The sequence below is a fragment of the Catharus ustulatus genome, chromosome 16 (assembly GCF_009819885.2).
Source record: "Catharus ustulatus isolate bCatUst1 chromosome 16, bCatUst1.pri.v2, whole genome shotgun sequence".
NCBI classification, from domain to species: Eukaryota; Metazoa; Chordata; class Aves; order Passeriformes; family Turdidae; genus Catharus; species Catharus ustulatus.
This window is the reverse complement of record NC_046236.1, coordinates 9,351,000-9,367,113: the sequence shown is the minus strand read 5'-3', so window position 1 is coordinate 9,367,113 and position 16,114 is coordinate 9,351,000. Positions and strand designations below refer to the sequence as shown.

Genomic DNA, 16,114 nt, shown 5'->3' with positions numbered 1-16,114 from the left:
TTGGCCGCTTGACATGAATTCACTTTGTGACTGGTGTAGCCTCCTCTCGATCCGTGCGGCGGGCGGCCACCCATTGGCTGCCTGCCGGCAAGGCGAGGCAAGGCGAGGGTTCTGTGTTTGAATCGCGGGAGGCGGGGGCGGGCGGCGGCAGCAGTTGCCACGTTGCCGCCGGCGCAGCCCGGCCAGAAGGGGGAGAGGTTCGGCAAAGTCCGGAACCGCTCGGCAATGGCCGGAGGCGGCTGCTGAGGCGGGGAGCGGCTGCCGGCTCGCTCTGCCCCGCTCGGCGCAAGGGGGATCGCGGGGTGGGCGCCGCCGGCTCAGCCGCCTGTGAGGGGAAGGGGCGCGATGCTGGCCGACAGCCTGGTGGAGGAGTTCGAAATCCGCGAGGATGAGCCCTGGTACGACCAGCAGGACCTGCAGCAAGGTGAGCCGGGGCGGCGGCGGGGGGCGTGTGAAGGAGGGTGTGCAGCGAGCCGGGTGTGTGAGAGCAGGGGCTGTGGGGAGCCGCCGCGGGGTGAGGGCAGGGGCCGCGTTGGGCGGGGCGTGCGAGGCGAGGGGCTGTGGGGAACCGGCGGGCGCGGGGTGTGTGAGGGAAGGGGCTGCGGCGAGCAGGGCGTGTGAGGGAAGGGGCCGCGGCGGGCGGGGGAACAGCGGCACCGCGGCGGTGAGGGGCTCGGGAAGGGCGCTCGGGGGCCGGGGCGGCGGCGGGCGCGTCGCTCGTGCCGGGCTCGGAGCGTCGCAGCCCGGGATCCCCGCACGGCCGCGCTTCCCGCCGCGGAATCGCTGTCACCGGGAGCGACTGCGGCCGTCTTTGTCTGAGGGAAGGAGGTGCGGCAGCCGAGCCGGATGGTTCCGGGGTCCCTCTCCGCCCGCCGGCTCTCCGAAAAGTTGCACCTTTCACGGGAGGTGAAGGTGCCTTGTTCGGGGCAGGCGCTGGAAGCACCGGGGTGGGATGCGCTATTGCGCCCTGTTGAGTTCTTTGTAAGAGCTTCCAGTCGATGAAGTTGTAGTCGTAGCTGTGCTCGATGTGTTGCAGATTCCTTATTAAAATTTCTTTAGGTTTTCTTAATAAAATATCAAATAACTCCACTCAGAAATAAGCAGATACAACTTCTGTATGTAATTTCATCAGTGGGTTTTAAAAACACACATGGAAGAGGTAAATGCTGTTCATTTCACAAATGAGAATAATAATTGCACTAAAAACCTTTTAACAGGCATGATACGGAAAGAATGTGCAATTTCCTTAAGAGCTTAGTGGCATTTATGACTGGCATTTACTTAAGTCACTTAGTTCTACTTTTTGTTCTTAATCCCGAGTTTGTTTGGAAAGCTGTGGCTTCCTGAAACCTGCTCCAGTCTTACATGTTTTGTTTTTATATTGAAGTATATTAATTCTTGGGATTGGATGGTGCTACTGTGCTGTAAACCGTAGAGAAAGCTAAGCAGTATTCACACTGAGATCAGGTATCTGACAGCAGAAACTCTTTTTGAGACAGTCCCATTGTCTCTCTAATTGCATGCTACATAAAATAGCCAAATGAAAGCTGTATTTAGGTACTCCTCACCCAAAATTGATGTTTTCTTGCTCTAGGATACAAACAAATAAGTTGAAATAAGATCCTGCATCTGCAGTTTGCTGTCAAAGGGAAGAGAGTGAAAAATTTGAAGACATGATTCAGTAATGTTTTTACTTTGTCAGTGTTTACGGATTAGAAGACTTACAAAGAGACTTCACAATGTTTAACAACTGACTTCTTGCCTTCTTGGTGTTTCTCCACTTTCATCTTTTAATTAAAATGAGTGAAATAATCACCAGTTGACTCTGCTGTCAGCTTTTAAGAAACATTCCATTCTAGAGGTTAGTGTGTTTTGGGGGTTTGGTTAACATACTCTCAACATGTGGACAATCTTTTCCTGGGGATTCTCTCTTTACAAGCCTAAATGGAAGCCACAAATAGCCTTGCCAAAAGGAAAAGGAGGAAAATAAAGTGATGGGCAAGTTGAAATGCAAAGAAGAAATTTCTTACAGGAATGTTTTTGAAACGTTGTGCTGTACTTTATTTCTGGACTCTGAAGGCTGCTACTCCTCCTGCTGCTAAGGCTGAGACACACGGGTGTGTGTAAACAGGGTAGTAAGAGTGCTTATCAAGGTCGTGAAACTCTTCACAACCCAAACAATCAGTGCATGTTTAAAAACTGGCGAGCATGATTATGAGAACCTAGGTTGTAAAACATTAGAAAACACCCTGAAACAAGCTTGAAGTCCTTGTCAGTTGGTCTTTGAAACTTAAAATTAGGGTAGGGGTTTTGGAAAATCTTCATATGTACCAAAGATTTTAGCCTTGCAGTAGAGATGGGCTTTTCTGGCATACTGCTCATGCACAAAGTGCTCATGGAATTCTTGTAAGGATGGGAACAGCCATCCTTCTGCAATGTTTTGTTGAAGTATGCTGACCTTTAAAAAAGAATTTTTTTATATGGACTGCTCTTTTTGCGTCTTGATGTTACTCACTTTTACAGAACAGAGTAGGCTGAATACAGAATAGGAAACTAAGTAGGAAAAAAAGTTTTCATTTTACAGTTAAGTAAACTTACACTAGGCTTACTTACACATCTTGTGCTATTAGTGCCTTTTGCTGTTCAAAAGAACAGCTTAATTTTAGATTGAAAATTCTCTGAATAATTTTGTTAGGTGGGTTATGAGAAAGTAGAAGAGAAGGATTTTGGTACTGTTTTATTTTTTTTCCAATGATGGTAATGCAGTCGGAAGAGATAGTGAAGCAGTGGTGAGGGCTGTTTAACATCACAGAAGACAACCTTGAAGTCTTATTTTGGAGATTTCTGATGGTGCTGTTAAATACCAGTACAACTAATCAGATTTACTAAAATGAAAATCTTTAGATCTGCACATACACGTTTTGCATTATTAAAAACCTCTCTGCTTCCATCTTTGTGGTGAAAAGGAAAAAGGCATGTCTGTCAGAATTTAGCTGTTGTTTTACATACATTTACAACAGAAAATGCAGTTTTGCTTCTAGTGTTCTACCATAACTCTCTCCAGAGAAATGTAAATTAATACTTTCCATTTTGTATCTGGAAAACATACACGGCACATCTGTTGTAAAATTTGCCCTTTATAGGGCTTCCAGGTACTTGACAATGTAGAAAAATGGATGCAAAAAAAATTCTGAATTTTAGAAGAGGTGAAATTATTTCAATACCTGCTTTCTCTAGAGTTAAGGTTTTATTGTATGTTCCTGAGCGCTCCCACTTGTATTCTCCCCCTCAGAAACAAATTGCCTTAATTATAAAAATGTTTCTGCCGTAGTAACCCATTTGTGCTTCTGCCAGTCTAACAAACAGAATGAGTGTGAAGTATGACATGAATTCTGTTATTCACCTTGTATTCCAAGTATTTGATTTAGTAGATGAGGGGGCATTTAAGAATGAAGCTATAAACTCCTAAATGCACTTAAACATGAAAACAAACTTTCACTTTGGGAAGAGAAATGGTAGTAATTCCATTATGCATTATATCTTTAACATAATCCTAAATCCTCTCTAAAGCTCTTATTCTACTCTATTAAAATAAAAGAATAGACTATTTAGTCTTTGCCTTGAATGATGCTAGTATTGTTTTAAAGATGGTGGCTCCAAGTAAAGATCTGTGCAGTACAAGAACTTGTGAAGCAGGACTCCATTTTCTATAGGATAATGAATTCATTCAATTTGAAAACTACAGGATTCTGTAATGAGATAGAACAAACAGCTTGGTGTTTGACTGGGAGTTATTCTGTCCATGGGTAAACAATGTGCAATCTGTTTATCAAATAGGAAAAATTTAAGCAGGATGCCTTAGGTTTTTCTTATCTAAACACTTCAAATCCTACTTTGTAGTAAGTAGTGCTACAGTGAAGAAATGATGTGAAGATAAACTCCTAAGTATAGACCAGTATGGCTTGTGCCTTCTAATTGTACATCTTTGGAAGCTGAAGAACTCCCATGCAGTGGGATTTAAGTAATTTTTATGGCATTTATGCTAAGAATCTGACCTTAAGGTAGGAAACAATGCATTGTGGCTGTAAAGAATGTGTAAAGAATAGCACAGCTGTTGTTTTGCCAGAATTGGACATCTACAGCTTCATAGACAAATGTTTGTACTGACTTGTCCTTGGAAGTCTGAATTTGGGCTTTGGCTTATGTGTGGAGATGGAGTAATAATTTTGGACAGGCTGCCAAACTGAAGGTTAGCACAAAACAATTTTGGAGCAGTATTGTATATATTACAGTTCCTAGCTGATAAGATAACAGAGGGGGCAGGAAGGAGGTAGCATAACATGTTAAAAAAAGGGCATCACAATCAAATGAAAATGGGAATAATGTGTTTGCTTCTCTGACTGTAACTACTGATGATGCAATACATGTCTGCTGTTTATTAATTTAAGGCTCCCTGATGTGACTCAGTTTTTCTTGACTTTTCTTCTCTTTCTGATTAATGATGCAAGTTCCATGTGAGAACTAACTAGGTGGTACCGCATGCATGCAGGTCATGGTCATGATGAGAAGGAAATGGAAAATAAGAGATTTCTAGAAATCTGTTGGATCTTTGACATGTAGTACCCTCCACAGAGTAACTACAATTTTACCATTAATACCAGGATTTATTACTTTGTCACATTGTTAGCTGTCAAATTACTTATCTTTCAACATAATAATAGAAAATATCTAGCACTTCTGGTGCTGTTGAGCAAATATCAAGCTTCCCTCTAGAATAGAGCTGAGTGTTCAGATGACTTATTTCTTAATTTGCAACAACTACAGTCACTGCACCCTGGAGGTGATTGAAGATGACTGAAGTGAAATTGAGATTAAGTGCCTGAGAACAAATGACATTTAAAGTGATGTTTTGGAGCACATGAAACAGTTCTTGTCACCAAGGTTTATGAGCTTGAAAAGGAGAATAGCTGCAAGTCTCCATCAGTTTTATGTCTTTTGATATTATTGTTTCACCATAAAAAGCATCTGAAACTTTCATTTAGCACGTTGATCCTGAGTGACCTGAACTCTGGTAGAGGGGTAATGGGGAGGAACAGTCAAGTCAATAAAGAGTTCATCAGCTTTGGCCTGGGTCTAGACTGATGAACATTCACAGGGTCTGCTATGCTTATTCTTCTGAGTGCTGTGAAGAGGGGAGACCTTGGGCAGAGCTGGTGCAGACTGGGCACAGTGGGGGAGGTGAACGTGGCTGGGTGTGTTTGAAGGGTCATGGAGGAACTGAGGAAGCTTCATGACATAAGAGTGTCTCTGGGTCTCAGGGCTGACTTAGACTTGCATTAGAGGTGGTAGATGAATGTTCTACTTAGGTATAAGCTAACTTCCATGTTGGGCACTGGAGACAACTTGGAGCAGTTACAAAAGCAGTAAGAAAATATGTCAAATATTTGATAACAGGCTCTAGAATTAGATTACATTGTTGTTTCTCTCACTTACATGCAAACATGATTTCTTTGTTTAGATCTTCACCTTGCTGCTGAGCTTGGGAAGACACTACTGGACCGTAACACTGAACTAGAAGAGTCCTTACAGCAAATGTATGCAACGAATCAAGAGCAGTTGCAGGAGATAGAGGTAAAATATCTAAAGGATCCCCATGTGAAAGCATCTAGACCTGCAACATACAGTGTAAAAGTTAAGATTTGAATTTCTTGAGCTCCAATGGAAAATACTGAACAATCTTTCCCCACTTCTGCTATTTTGAGAATTTGAGAACCAGTATAGGTGGCTCATCCTTAGAACTGATTACCAGAAGCTTTGTGCCACTAAATGTTGGATTTGGTTTGTTTAATGACAAATGACTGGTATTTTTTGGTTTTGTACAGAAAAGATACCTCAGTTATTTTTATTGCTAAACTTTGCTGATCTTGCCAGGTAAAATAACATTTAATTATATGATGATGAATTAATCATTTAAATATTATGTGAGGATTTTAATGATTGCAGCACTGAAATTTAAATGCTGATAAGTGTAGAAGTGAGATTTAAATAAAATTTGAAGATATGTACTTCCAGTAAACTGAGCTGTGATAAAGGGAGCTAAAGTCTATTTCAGTGTAAAAGAAATCCTGCAAGGACAAAAAACCCCCAACAAACAAATAACAAAAAATAGAAGAAAAATCCTACTTAAGTGGTATCTAAATATAGGATGTAGTGGATATATTGTTCCATATTTTCCAGGGAAAAAGCCCAAAAACATGACCATCCTTTTGAAACCATTCACGTTTAGATAACGGAGTGGAAAAACCTGGCTATTTTTGGCAATTTTTCTTTTTTTTTTAATATTGCCTGTGCTCTTGCAGACCTAGCATTTGTCAGCATAATGAGGTTTTTTTCAGCTATTAGAGGGCAATGCATGGTCTCTAATAACTAAATTATTAAATATTCAGGACTTTGCTGACTGACAACATATTGAAAACATGGTCAGCATTTCAGTTTGGTTCTGGTGTGAATCACAGGGAACAGGCTGTGACTGGTATGTACCAGATTTTTACAAAATCTGAGTTCCTTTGTTCTAGCAGTACTGCAGTCAGAGATGTGCATTTTGTACAGCTGCAGCTTCAGACTGAAAACGCTCACTATTGTAGTGGCAACAGGTAACTGAAAGAATCCTAACCTTTATAATTATATAATTAGAGGTGTCTTTAAAGTAGTGAACACAAATGCAGCATTTTTAGTCAGTGGTGAGTGATTTCTGAGCACAGGTTTGATTTGTGGGCATGTTTTTAGAAGCTACTTTTGTTTTGTACCTCATCTCCTCATCTATCGGCTCTTCTGTTATGTGCTAACTATAATCTTTGTTATCCTGTTCATTCTGAGGTACAATGGTTGGAATAGCTGATATTTCTGTTACTGCCACAGCATTAGAAGATGTTTTTACTTATGCAGAGACTGAAAATAACGCATTGCCATGAACAGTTTTCATAAAAAGATCAATTCTTAAGGTGTAGAGGGGACAAACACTTCCAAGGTGCTGTACAAATACTGTACACAAGGTACTTGTATGAAGAACCATATTTAAGAAAGTGTTTAGCAGAGTTACAACACACCTTTTGAAATAACACACCAGAACTTTGTGATAGGCAGCTAACCTGGCTGGTCGAGTGGAGCTACTTAATAAGCAGCTGTTTTTAACACTATCTAGAAATGTGGAAAATTCATTATTGCTAAGCTACATTTATTTACAGAAATAGTTTAGTGCTGTTAAGAATGCAATATCCTATTGGTTTAAGCCAGTTTATTTGCTTAAGCTGTTCTGGTGGTTCAGTGTTTGTGGACATAAGAGAGCTTCAGCTCCAGAAGTGTCACAGATGTCCTTCCAGCAGTGATCTATAGTTGGTGTGCTGCAGGGACAAGTACATGTGTGGTCAGACAAACTCAGACATGACAGATTAATTTGTTCTCTCAATGTCTTGCTTACCAAGACTTTGACAATACTACTTTTTGAAGGCTTTATCTGATACCTCTTCAATCTCTTTCCTCTCCCTCAAGCAGAGTAGGAGAACCCCCCATAACAAGAGTTTTTGTTATGCTTCTCACATTTAAATAGTGCTTGCACCTTTTCTTTGCCCAGCTTGTTGAGCCAAATACTGTATTTATATCTGCTGTAGTAACATGCTGTCTTCTCAGTTCTATCTCCTATCTCAATCTTTTCTCTTTACTCAGTGTCATTTAAAAGTGTAATAGCAGCACAAAATTTTTCTTCCTCCAAAGAAGTTTCTCTTGCATCTGGACTTCTGGCAGAAAAGGGAAAGTGAATCCCTTGTTCAAATACCCAGAGAAACTCTCCAGTTGAGGAACTGGATATATTGGCTTACTGGCACAAGAAATTTTGTTATATGAATTTACTGAAGTAAAGGGGAATAAAATTTGCATATTCAAAGTGTAAAGCAGTTCAATCTATTATTTTCATACCAGTATTTCTGTCTCTTGTGGGATCACAGGATACCCTGTTGCACAGGATCCATGTGCTAATGGCATATTCAAGTCTCTGTACTTGATTTTTCCCAATTTTCAAGTACTTGTCTGTGTAACCTACATGTGATCTTTGAGCTATTCCTGTAGCTACTCTGATGAATTTCTGTACTATCTTTTTCAGTGCAGTAAATCTTTAGGACTTTTTTCCTGTTGATTTGGATCTTCCATGTAGCAAAGTCTAGAACTGACAGAGCATCGTTCTGAAATATGGCACTGGAAGGGAAGGGTCAAAGGCTGCAGTGTGCTTAAGATTACATCTCATATATTAAATACTAACACATTAAGCATTTTACTGCTTTGGATCATTATATCTGACCTTTGTGCTAACACGTGTGCCACTTACTAGTCATTGTAGTAATAAATAAATAGTAATAAAATAAAAAGTAAATGTAATAAAGGCTGCATGGAAACAGCAACTTTATTCCTTCCTGAATCAGTTCTCAGCACTCAGGCATTGGAAATCTTGACACTATCCAATTTTCATGTGCTAGAATGCAATGTGCTGCTTCATGTTAGGTGCCAGGTTGTGGGGGGCATAGATTAAACATGAACTTCCAAAGTATTTTTTATATCTTTGGTGGTCTGGTTATACCAGGTTATGCCTGGACACCAGCCCCAAAGATACTGGAGGTGGAAAGTGGAGGAAGTGGTGCTTCACCCCTTCCATTCATCTCAGACATCTGCAAAAGCCCACTGCAATAAGAGGCAACAACTCTTCAGGCACCAAAGCCTTGGCTCCTGTGCTTAGGCACACTTGTATTGCTGAAGAAAGTCTGAGGATCTCCAGCTTCTTCCTTCAGCTATAACCAATAGGGAAAGTTAATCTGAAATGGGTCACATTGAGATTCTACTGCTAATCTACGTTCTATTTTTGTGTAAATCCTCTGTCATGTGTGCACAGGCTACAAAAGGATCTAGCCAACAGCTATCATGTTGATCTTCTAGAAGTCTGTATGGAGCAGTTACTAGTCCTAGATTAACTTATTATCTGTTCTTAAATTGCCTAAAATGTAAACCCACCAATCTTCTAATGAGGTAAAAGGTTAAGTAGAATATTAGAAGTTTTGAGTATGTAACAGGCCTATGTAAAGAGAAGTAATTCTGCCTAGGAGTTTGCTGGATGTTCCTGCTTGAAGCTTAGCTTTAAGTAAGTAACACGTAGCAATACAGAATATATTGTAAAATACAAAATCTATATAAGAACAAAATATTTCAGATTTAGGGGGTTAGACTCAGACAGAAAAGAACTGTCTCACGTAAATGTTCATGTCCTGGGTAGGAGAATATAAGACTTTTTTTTTTTTTTTTTGGTAAGATATTTAGATGATTGTGAACTGCTTAGACTAAATTCCAAGCTTTCTGACGTTATTCAGGAAACTAAACAGTCAGTGTAGTTAATTGTAAAACCCAAGAGGATTAAACTGAGAATACTTCATGTGAGGCTTTATTTTTTAAAAAAGGCTAGGAGACCTTTGTTTGGGATTACAGTAACTGGAATAGTTCCCTGTGAGTAATTAAAGATTTGAATTCAATAACTTGATTATACTTCCTGACACATATTAGCCCACATGCTGTCTTAAGAGTGACCACAGCCTAGGTTCTGCTGTGCTGAACCTAATGCTGCTTCAGACTGGAAGAACTTGGGTTGGCTGAAAGTACATTTAATTATGGATGGTGCTACCCAGTATTTCATTTTTGATGCTGAGAAAGTTGTTGGGTCAACACAGTTTAGAAATTTCTGTTGGAGTACAGTGCAACCTTTAGGACACAGTGGACAGGTAAGAGCTGTGTTGGAGCCTGAAGGCTCTATCAGTGCTGACTGCAGCACAGTCCCATGCTGAAAGCACAGATAAAGACAGCTGGCACCATCAAACCCAGCTCCTCCAGGTAAGAGCTGCTTTATCAGCCTGGGGTGACCTCCATGACAAAGGCAAGCTGCCTAGCAAGTTACTGATAGCGTCTCTGCAGCTTGCCAAAGCAAACATGGGAATTTTAATTTGGAAAACTCAGGAGTTTCTCTCTGAATGTGAACAAAAATGCACCACAGAAGCTATAGCTTGTGTTTCAAGCAGAACTGTCTTGCAGTACCTCACAAAGCAAGTGGAGCTCCTGCGGCAGATGAATGACCAGCATGCTAAAGTCTATGAACAGCTGGATGTGACAGCAAGAGAACTGGAAGACACTAATCAAAAACTGGTTGCAGAGAGTAGAGCTTCTCAGCAAAAGATAATAAGGTAACAAACTCTTACAGATTCCCTCTCCCCAGCTATTAATATCAGTAAGAGCAGTCCAGGTGTATTTGTAGTAACTGGGGGTCTGTCTCTGTCTAGTGGTGTTGTACAATACTGGCAAATTGAAAGGTTAGTTTTATTTCAAGGCCTTTTCACCTTTTAGCTTGACAGAGACTATTGAAAGTCTACAAACACACATAGATGACCTGCAGCGACAAGTGGAAGAACTGAAAAAGCCTGGGCGAGAGCGGATGAGCCAGGAGAGATGTGAGCAGCCAAGATCAATGCACAGCTTCTCATGCCTGAAGGAGCTATATGACCTCCGCCAGTAAGACTTCTTACTTTGCATATAAAGAGCACTGAAACTGTTTTAAGCAAAACTTTAAACTTAAGACACAAGCAGATATTAGACAAGCTGGAAAAGAATTACCTGATACACAATTAGCAAAGTATCTCTGCTGTGTGGTACTGTCATTACTTCTGGCCTGCTTCTAGACCACACCAATACTGATGCTCCACTTTCTCCCCAGAGCTAGCCATACAAAATGATAGCTTAGAAAGCTTACAATAATTTGTACCCTAATGTTTTCAGTCAGATAAAAGCAAACACACAGATAATCTGAAAAACAAATGTACTAAATGCAAAATAATTCTTGTAACTTACTCTTTCCTTGGATATCCAGGGATATTTTCTTAGCTTTTTCAAACTTAAGCTGGAAAAATGGTGCCTGGGCCTCTGGGCTGCCTTTTAAATGTAGAGGTATTTGACTCAGCTGAACTGCATTAGTGGGGCCAAAGGGACAATCACCTGGTGTAAGCTCAGACTAACTGTAAGCCTAGAGGGCAATTTTGTAAAAGAAGTGCCTTCACAGACAGAACAGGATGTTGTGTCTACATGGAGGTAATACTCCAGAATAATTCATAAATCCAAAAAGAAGTTGCTTCTTGGCAGTTTAAAAGATAAGTAGGTCCTTCAAGCTGCCAAAGGCTTGTGAAAATACCAGCCTCCAGCATTGCTCTGTCAATTTAGGAAACTTGTTTCTACATCAATAGTGACAAAAGTTACAAGAGTGGAGTGCTGTAGAAAAAATTAGTGTTAGAAAGTACTGCATGGTACAGGGAGGTAATGTGTATTTAAACTTAAATTATAATTTAAACGTTTATTATTCAATGAGCTTGTCTGTAACATGAAACTGTTAAGAAGTTTCCATTCTGCCTAAGCTGTGAGCTTGGTTGAATGGCATGTAAGTCCTAACAAACTCTGTTCTGATTACTAAATTGGCTGATTGGTTAGTGCTATGGCCCCTGTTAGTGCTCTGCAGTGTGTTAGCACACAGTTTAAATATGTCATTAGTTACCCAGGGGAGGAAAACTTTAGGTGTGGTCAGCTGCACTTCCTATGTTTGATAATCCTTATTTTGTTTCTGCAGGTATTTCGTTTACGATCACGTCTTTGCAGAAAAGATTACTTCCATGGATAGTCAGCTGAGTCCTCTAGAAGAAGAAAATGAGAAGTTAAAGAAGGCAGTGACAGTTCTGCAAGCACAGCTGAACCTAGAGAAAGAGAAGAGGGTAAGCATGGAAGAGGAGTACAGTCTTATGGTGAAAGAAAACTGTGACCTGGAGCGGAGGCTGGTTGATACAGACTTGTATCGGGCTCGTGCGGAGGAACTGGAAGCAGAAGTAGCTGAAATGCGACAGATACTTCAGTCTGAAAACACGCTCCATAATGCAGAGAAATTGGTGCCAGAATCCTTTTTCATTTCCTTCAAGGAGTCTCTAGACAGGGAGCTTGGTCAGAGCCTGGCAGATGATGGACTTCTGACAGTATCAGAGCTTGAGAAGAAGGCACTGAAACGGAGCAGCAGCGAAAGCCTCCTGAGCAGTGCTGCTGGGGCAGACATTCTCAGGGGCCATGAGGAAACGTGTATTAGGAGAGCTGAAGCTGTGAAGCAGCGAGGAATCTCTGTACTCAATGAAGTTGATGCTCAGTACAATGCTCTGAAAGTGAAGTACGAGGAGCTTTTGAAGAAGTGTCAAATGGATGAAGATTCTTTGAAACACAAGGCTGTACAAACACTGAAGCAGTATTCCAAAGACCTAAATGTGGGGAACAACCAGTATGATCTTTCAGCTACTAATCAAGAATTCACAATTGCTGAGCTCAGTGACTCTTCCACAAACGCTCCCCCTGAATATAAAGCACTATTCAAGGAGATTTTTAGCTGTATCAGAAAAACAAAAGAAGAAATAGATGAACACAGAGCAAAGTACAAGACTCTGTCCTCTCAGCCGTAACCTTATGTGTTAGTCAAGAACACACTTCCTATGAATGTCAGAAGACCCCTTAAACTGATGTGTTTCTTGAGCACTCAAAATGAATGTTTTGGATTGGCTGGTAGCCCTGTAGTTAACAAGCTAGTTAGTTATCAGCTAGATTCCCTGTTCCTGTGTAGCAGTAGATTTAATGTTTAGCACTGTCGCACAAACTAGTTGTAAAGCAAGCAAACATCATAGCTTAATGCTACACTACTACTTCATATTACACTTCATCTCTGGCCAGAGCAGTGACTGACACTTGTTTCCTTAGTCCACTTCAGAAATAACAGAGCTAAGAACTCTGAATCTCTCACAAGAACCAAACTAAAGCTTTCCTTTGGTTCACAGGGATGATCTAGCCCTGGGACTACACTGATGTAGAAAATGAACAAAAGCCCTGAGCAGTCCCAGGGGCAGCATCTCCTCAGTTCCAGGAGGGGAGCAGTCCAGCTCATCTTGCTTTGGCAGGGTGGTGGAAAGCTGTGCTTGCTTCAAGCCAGTACGTTTTCACAATCACTAAGTTCTCCTACAGATTAGTATAAATGTCTTCCTACTAAGAAAGGATTTGATGTAAAGTTTGTGTGGCTTTTTAGATACGGTTTCCTTTGTAGGGCACTTTGTCTTAAGGCAAGATACTGTGAATTGACTATGTGTTATTTGGGACCTACGGTTCTCTGGTGTAATGTCTGCAAAGTACATTTTTATGTGTATTTGGAAAGTTAGAGAGTTGTTATTTAGCTATTTAACTTTAGAAGTAGCATTGACATAGTGGAGTAGCTTTTAATGTTGCATACCACAAACTCTAAGTGCTTGAAGAGACAAGCCAGGTATAAAACCTTACATTGTTTTGTCTGTTGCTTCCAGTGTCGGCCTCTCTGGACCTATTCCATGCTGCCTGGGGGGTGGGAGATTGGACACTATTGCCAGCACATATCCTACTGAAAACGGGACCACACTCCTGTTCTCCCTCTCCTTTTCCACTCCTTAATAGTAATTACTACAGTACTTAATTTCTGAAAAACAAAGAACATGGAGAAGGTCATTCTTTGGAACGCTGAGAAATTAGAGCAAGAAAAAGGCAAAATGAAAGGCGACATCCTTCTCCTTGTAAAGGGTCTCATAGCTTAATGTGGCCAGCAGTTCTTGGGAAGCAGCTTCCTGCTGAGTTGCTGCGAGGTACCAGGCCCTTGACCCAGAATGTTGACAGTTTCTCAGCTTTAGTCCAGCTGCTGCTGCTGCAGCTCTGCTGCCTTATGCTGTTCTCTGTTCAGCCTGTCCTTCAGGTGCAGTATTAAGACTTCATGTTGTGGGAGTTTCTCTAAAACATGTATTGCAGTCTGAAAATTATTTAAAAATGGGAATCTGAATCTTTTGAATATTTTTCTAAGCAAATAAATAATCCAGTCAAGCTACATGTGTAAGTAGTAATTATATCCATCTGTGCCAATCAGGAAACTGAACTTGGTGCAGATGGCACCTGCATTATCTAGTCTTGCCATCTCTAGTACAGAACTCAGATGGAGTTCCCATGAAATTTGTATATTAGAAAAGCTATGCTATGTGGAAAAGAACAGGCCTGTAAGTAGTTTTTCCTCATTGTTGTGGGTTTTGTCAGTTCTATTCAAAAAAGAGGTGAGGGTGGGAAAGCAGAAAAGCTGCTCTGCCATGAGGTTACTGTCCTGTCACTGTGTCCCTGCCACCTGCACCTGTCCCACCCCTCTGGAGACTGGAAAACAGTAACCTGAGAAAGGCACAAATTACCAGTATTCCTTACCACTTTAGGGACAGGGGCTAACCACACCTGCTGGGCAGAAGACATGTAAAAGCAGTTCCAAATTTCTGGTTAAATAGGTAATCTTCAGTGGTTTATTACTTTGGGCTAATTTAGAGCACTTCAATAGGATCAATTTCTGTGCTTTAAAATACCAAAAATATTTCCTCAGAATTTCTTGATTCTTCTGTACTGTACTTCCCCCTTGGCTACCTGTGCCATTGCTGAGCTCTGGCTGTCCTGCAGCACTTACCTGTCAGGCTGTGCAATAAATCCCTCCAGGCTGGCTCTTAGAGCTGCCCCTGGAGTGTGGCTTTCCCAGAGAGCTTTCCATCCACAGCCACTGGGTCAGTGCCAGCCAGGGCTGCCTGAATATAAAACACATCCCAGTTTTATTGATGCAGTTAATAAACTACACTAAGCTATTAAATAAGGAAGAGTTTTAGCCATTCAAAAATAGCCATTTTCCACCAAAACAAGAAATGCTGTAAGTGGTAACAATATTCTTATCCAATATTCTTACCTGGATTAACTACCTTAATCTTCTTATTTTGGTCAACAACTCAACTCAGCCTTTTCTGAGCATAAGTAGATGAAATCAATAGAATCCCCTTGAGCTCCTCATGTGAGGGAAGCTGCAGCAGAGAAGAGGAGCAGCAGTGCCCGTGCTGTGCAGTGCCCACAGCAGATGCTCCTGCTGGTACTGCAGGTAAGGCCAGTTCAGGACGAGCCACCAGGGCTGGGTCCCTGTCCCAGCTGCTGCACAGCCCCAGGGAGCTCAGGGACTGCACTGCACTTCAACCTCTGCCTCTGTCCTTCCTCCCCACGTCTGCAGGATGTAAAAGGTGCAGGTGCAGCTTCTGTTTCTTGGACAAATACAAGGCGGGGTAGAGTTGACCTTTGAGATAAACTTTTATTTAAAAATTACACAAAATAGAGGTTTTACATGGTTGCTGTGTGGTAACTACAGCTGGATGCCTTCCAGAGGTGCCCTCGGTTACTTACCTTGCTCTGTCACATACAGTAATGCACAAAGTCCCTCAAACCAACCCCACACCAGTAGAAGAAATCCAGTAGTTGTTCCCCATGTTTCAGATGTAGGTACTTCTCCAGATAACTCATTTCACAGATAACAGGTGAGAACAATGGTTATGTAGTACAGAGTTCACAGACAGTAATTTTGTTCCCCCCTCCCAGGCCTGACATTCCCATGAACATGACTACCTGCTCTTTATGAAGAGGGCTCAAGGGCTATGACAATGCTCAGACTAAAGTATGAGCATCCAGGGATTTAACAAAAACTGGGATGTTTGTAAACAAATTTAATTTATTGGCATTACTTACAAAATAAAGTTTTAGACCATGATTTTCCATCATGTCTGTGTCACTATATTGTTTTATTTTTTCATAATGAAACAGAAGGAGAATTGCAATACATAGAAATCCCAGATTAATCAAGCTGCAGACAGGGTCCCACGGTGCCTTCCCGGCGGCTCCGGCGCCTCGGAGGCCATGCAAACTCTGAGTGTGGGGATGGCAGTGGCTGCCTGCAATGCCCACGTGCCCCAGAGCAGCTCAGATCCCGCCCTGGCTGCCGGGGCCACGGCATTGCTCCAGCTGTGCCACCTGCTGGGGGCTCCTCCTGCGTCCCCGAGATTCCTGACACCACTGCCACCGCTGTCAGGACTGCACCGTCCCCTTAAGATACCACATTCCACCGTAGCTCACACAGCAGTCCTGGGGAGAGGGAAAGGAAAGG

The 16,114-nt window shown here is 41.7% G+C and overlaps 2 protein-coding genes across 2 annotated transcripts in view; one reads left to right on the top strand and one right to left on the bottom strand.

The window, feature by feature from the left end:
- The first annotated feature begins 184 nt into the window (after window positions 1-184).
- CDR2 (cerebellar degeneration related protein 2) lies at window positions 185-15,731 on the top strand. The gene is made up of 5 exons (XM_033074161.1): window positions 185-424; window positions 5,519-5,631; window positions 10,120-10,268; window positions 10,429-10,593; window positions 11,696-15,731. The coding sequence occupies exons 1-5, from the start codon at window positions 346-348 to the stop codon at window positions 12,561-12,563; spliced, it is 1,374 nt and encodes a 457-aa protein (XP_032930052.1). The 5' UTR covers window positions 185-345; the 3' UTR covers window positions 12,564-15,731.
- The window catches only part of POLR3E (RNA polymerase III subunit E), a 28,235-nt gene continuing 27,369 nt past the window's right edge, over window positions 15,249-16,114 (bottom strand). Inside the window, exon 21 of the mRNA XM_033074160.1 lies at window positions 15,249-16,092. Coding sequence (XP_032930051.1) covers window positions 16,036-16,092 — 57 coding nt within the window. The 3' untranslated portion in view covers window positions 15,249-16,035. The remainder of the gene's footprint in view (window positions 16,093-16,114) is intronic.

What these genes read in the sequence shown, in the direction of transcription:
- CDR2 (XM_033074161.1), top strand. Translation starts at nt 346, where the DNA reads ATGCTGGCCGACAGCCTGGTGGAGGAGTTCGAAATCCGCGAGGATGAG. An exon ending in CCAGCAGGACCTGCAGCAAG is followed by an intron (nt 425 to 5,518) that starts GTGAGCCGGGGC and finishes TTCTTTGTTTAG; the next exon opens with ATCTTCACCTTGCTGCTGAG. An exon ending in AGCAGTTGCAGGAGATAGAG is followed by an intron (nt 5,632 to 10,119) that starts GTAAAATATCTA and finishes ACTGTCTTGCAG; the next exon opens with TACCTCACAAAGCAAGTGGA.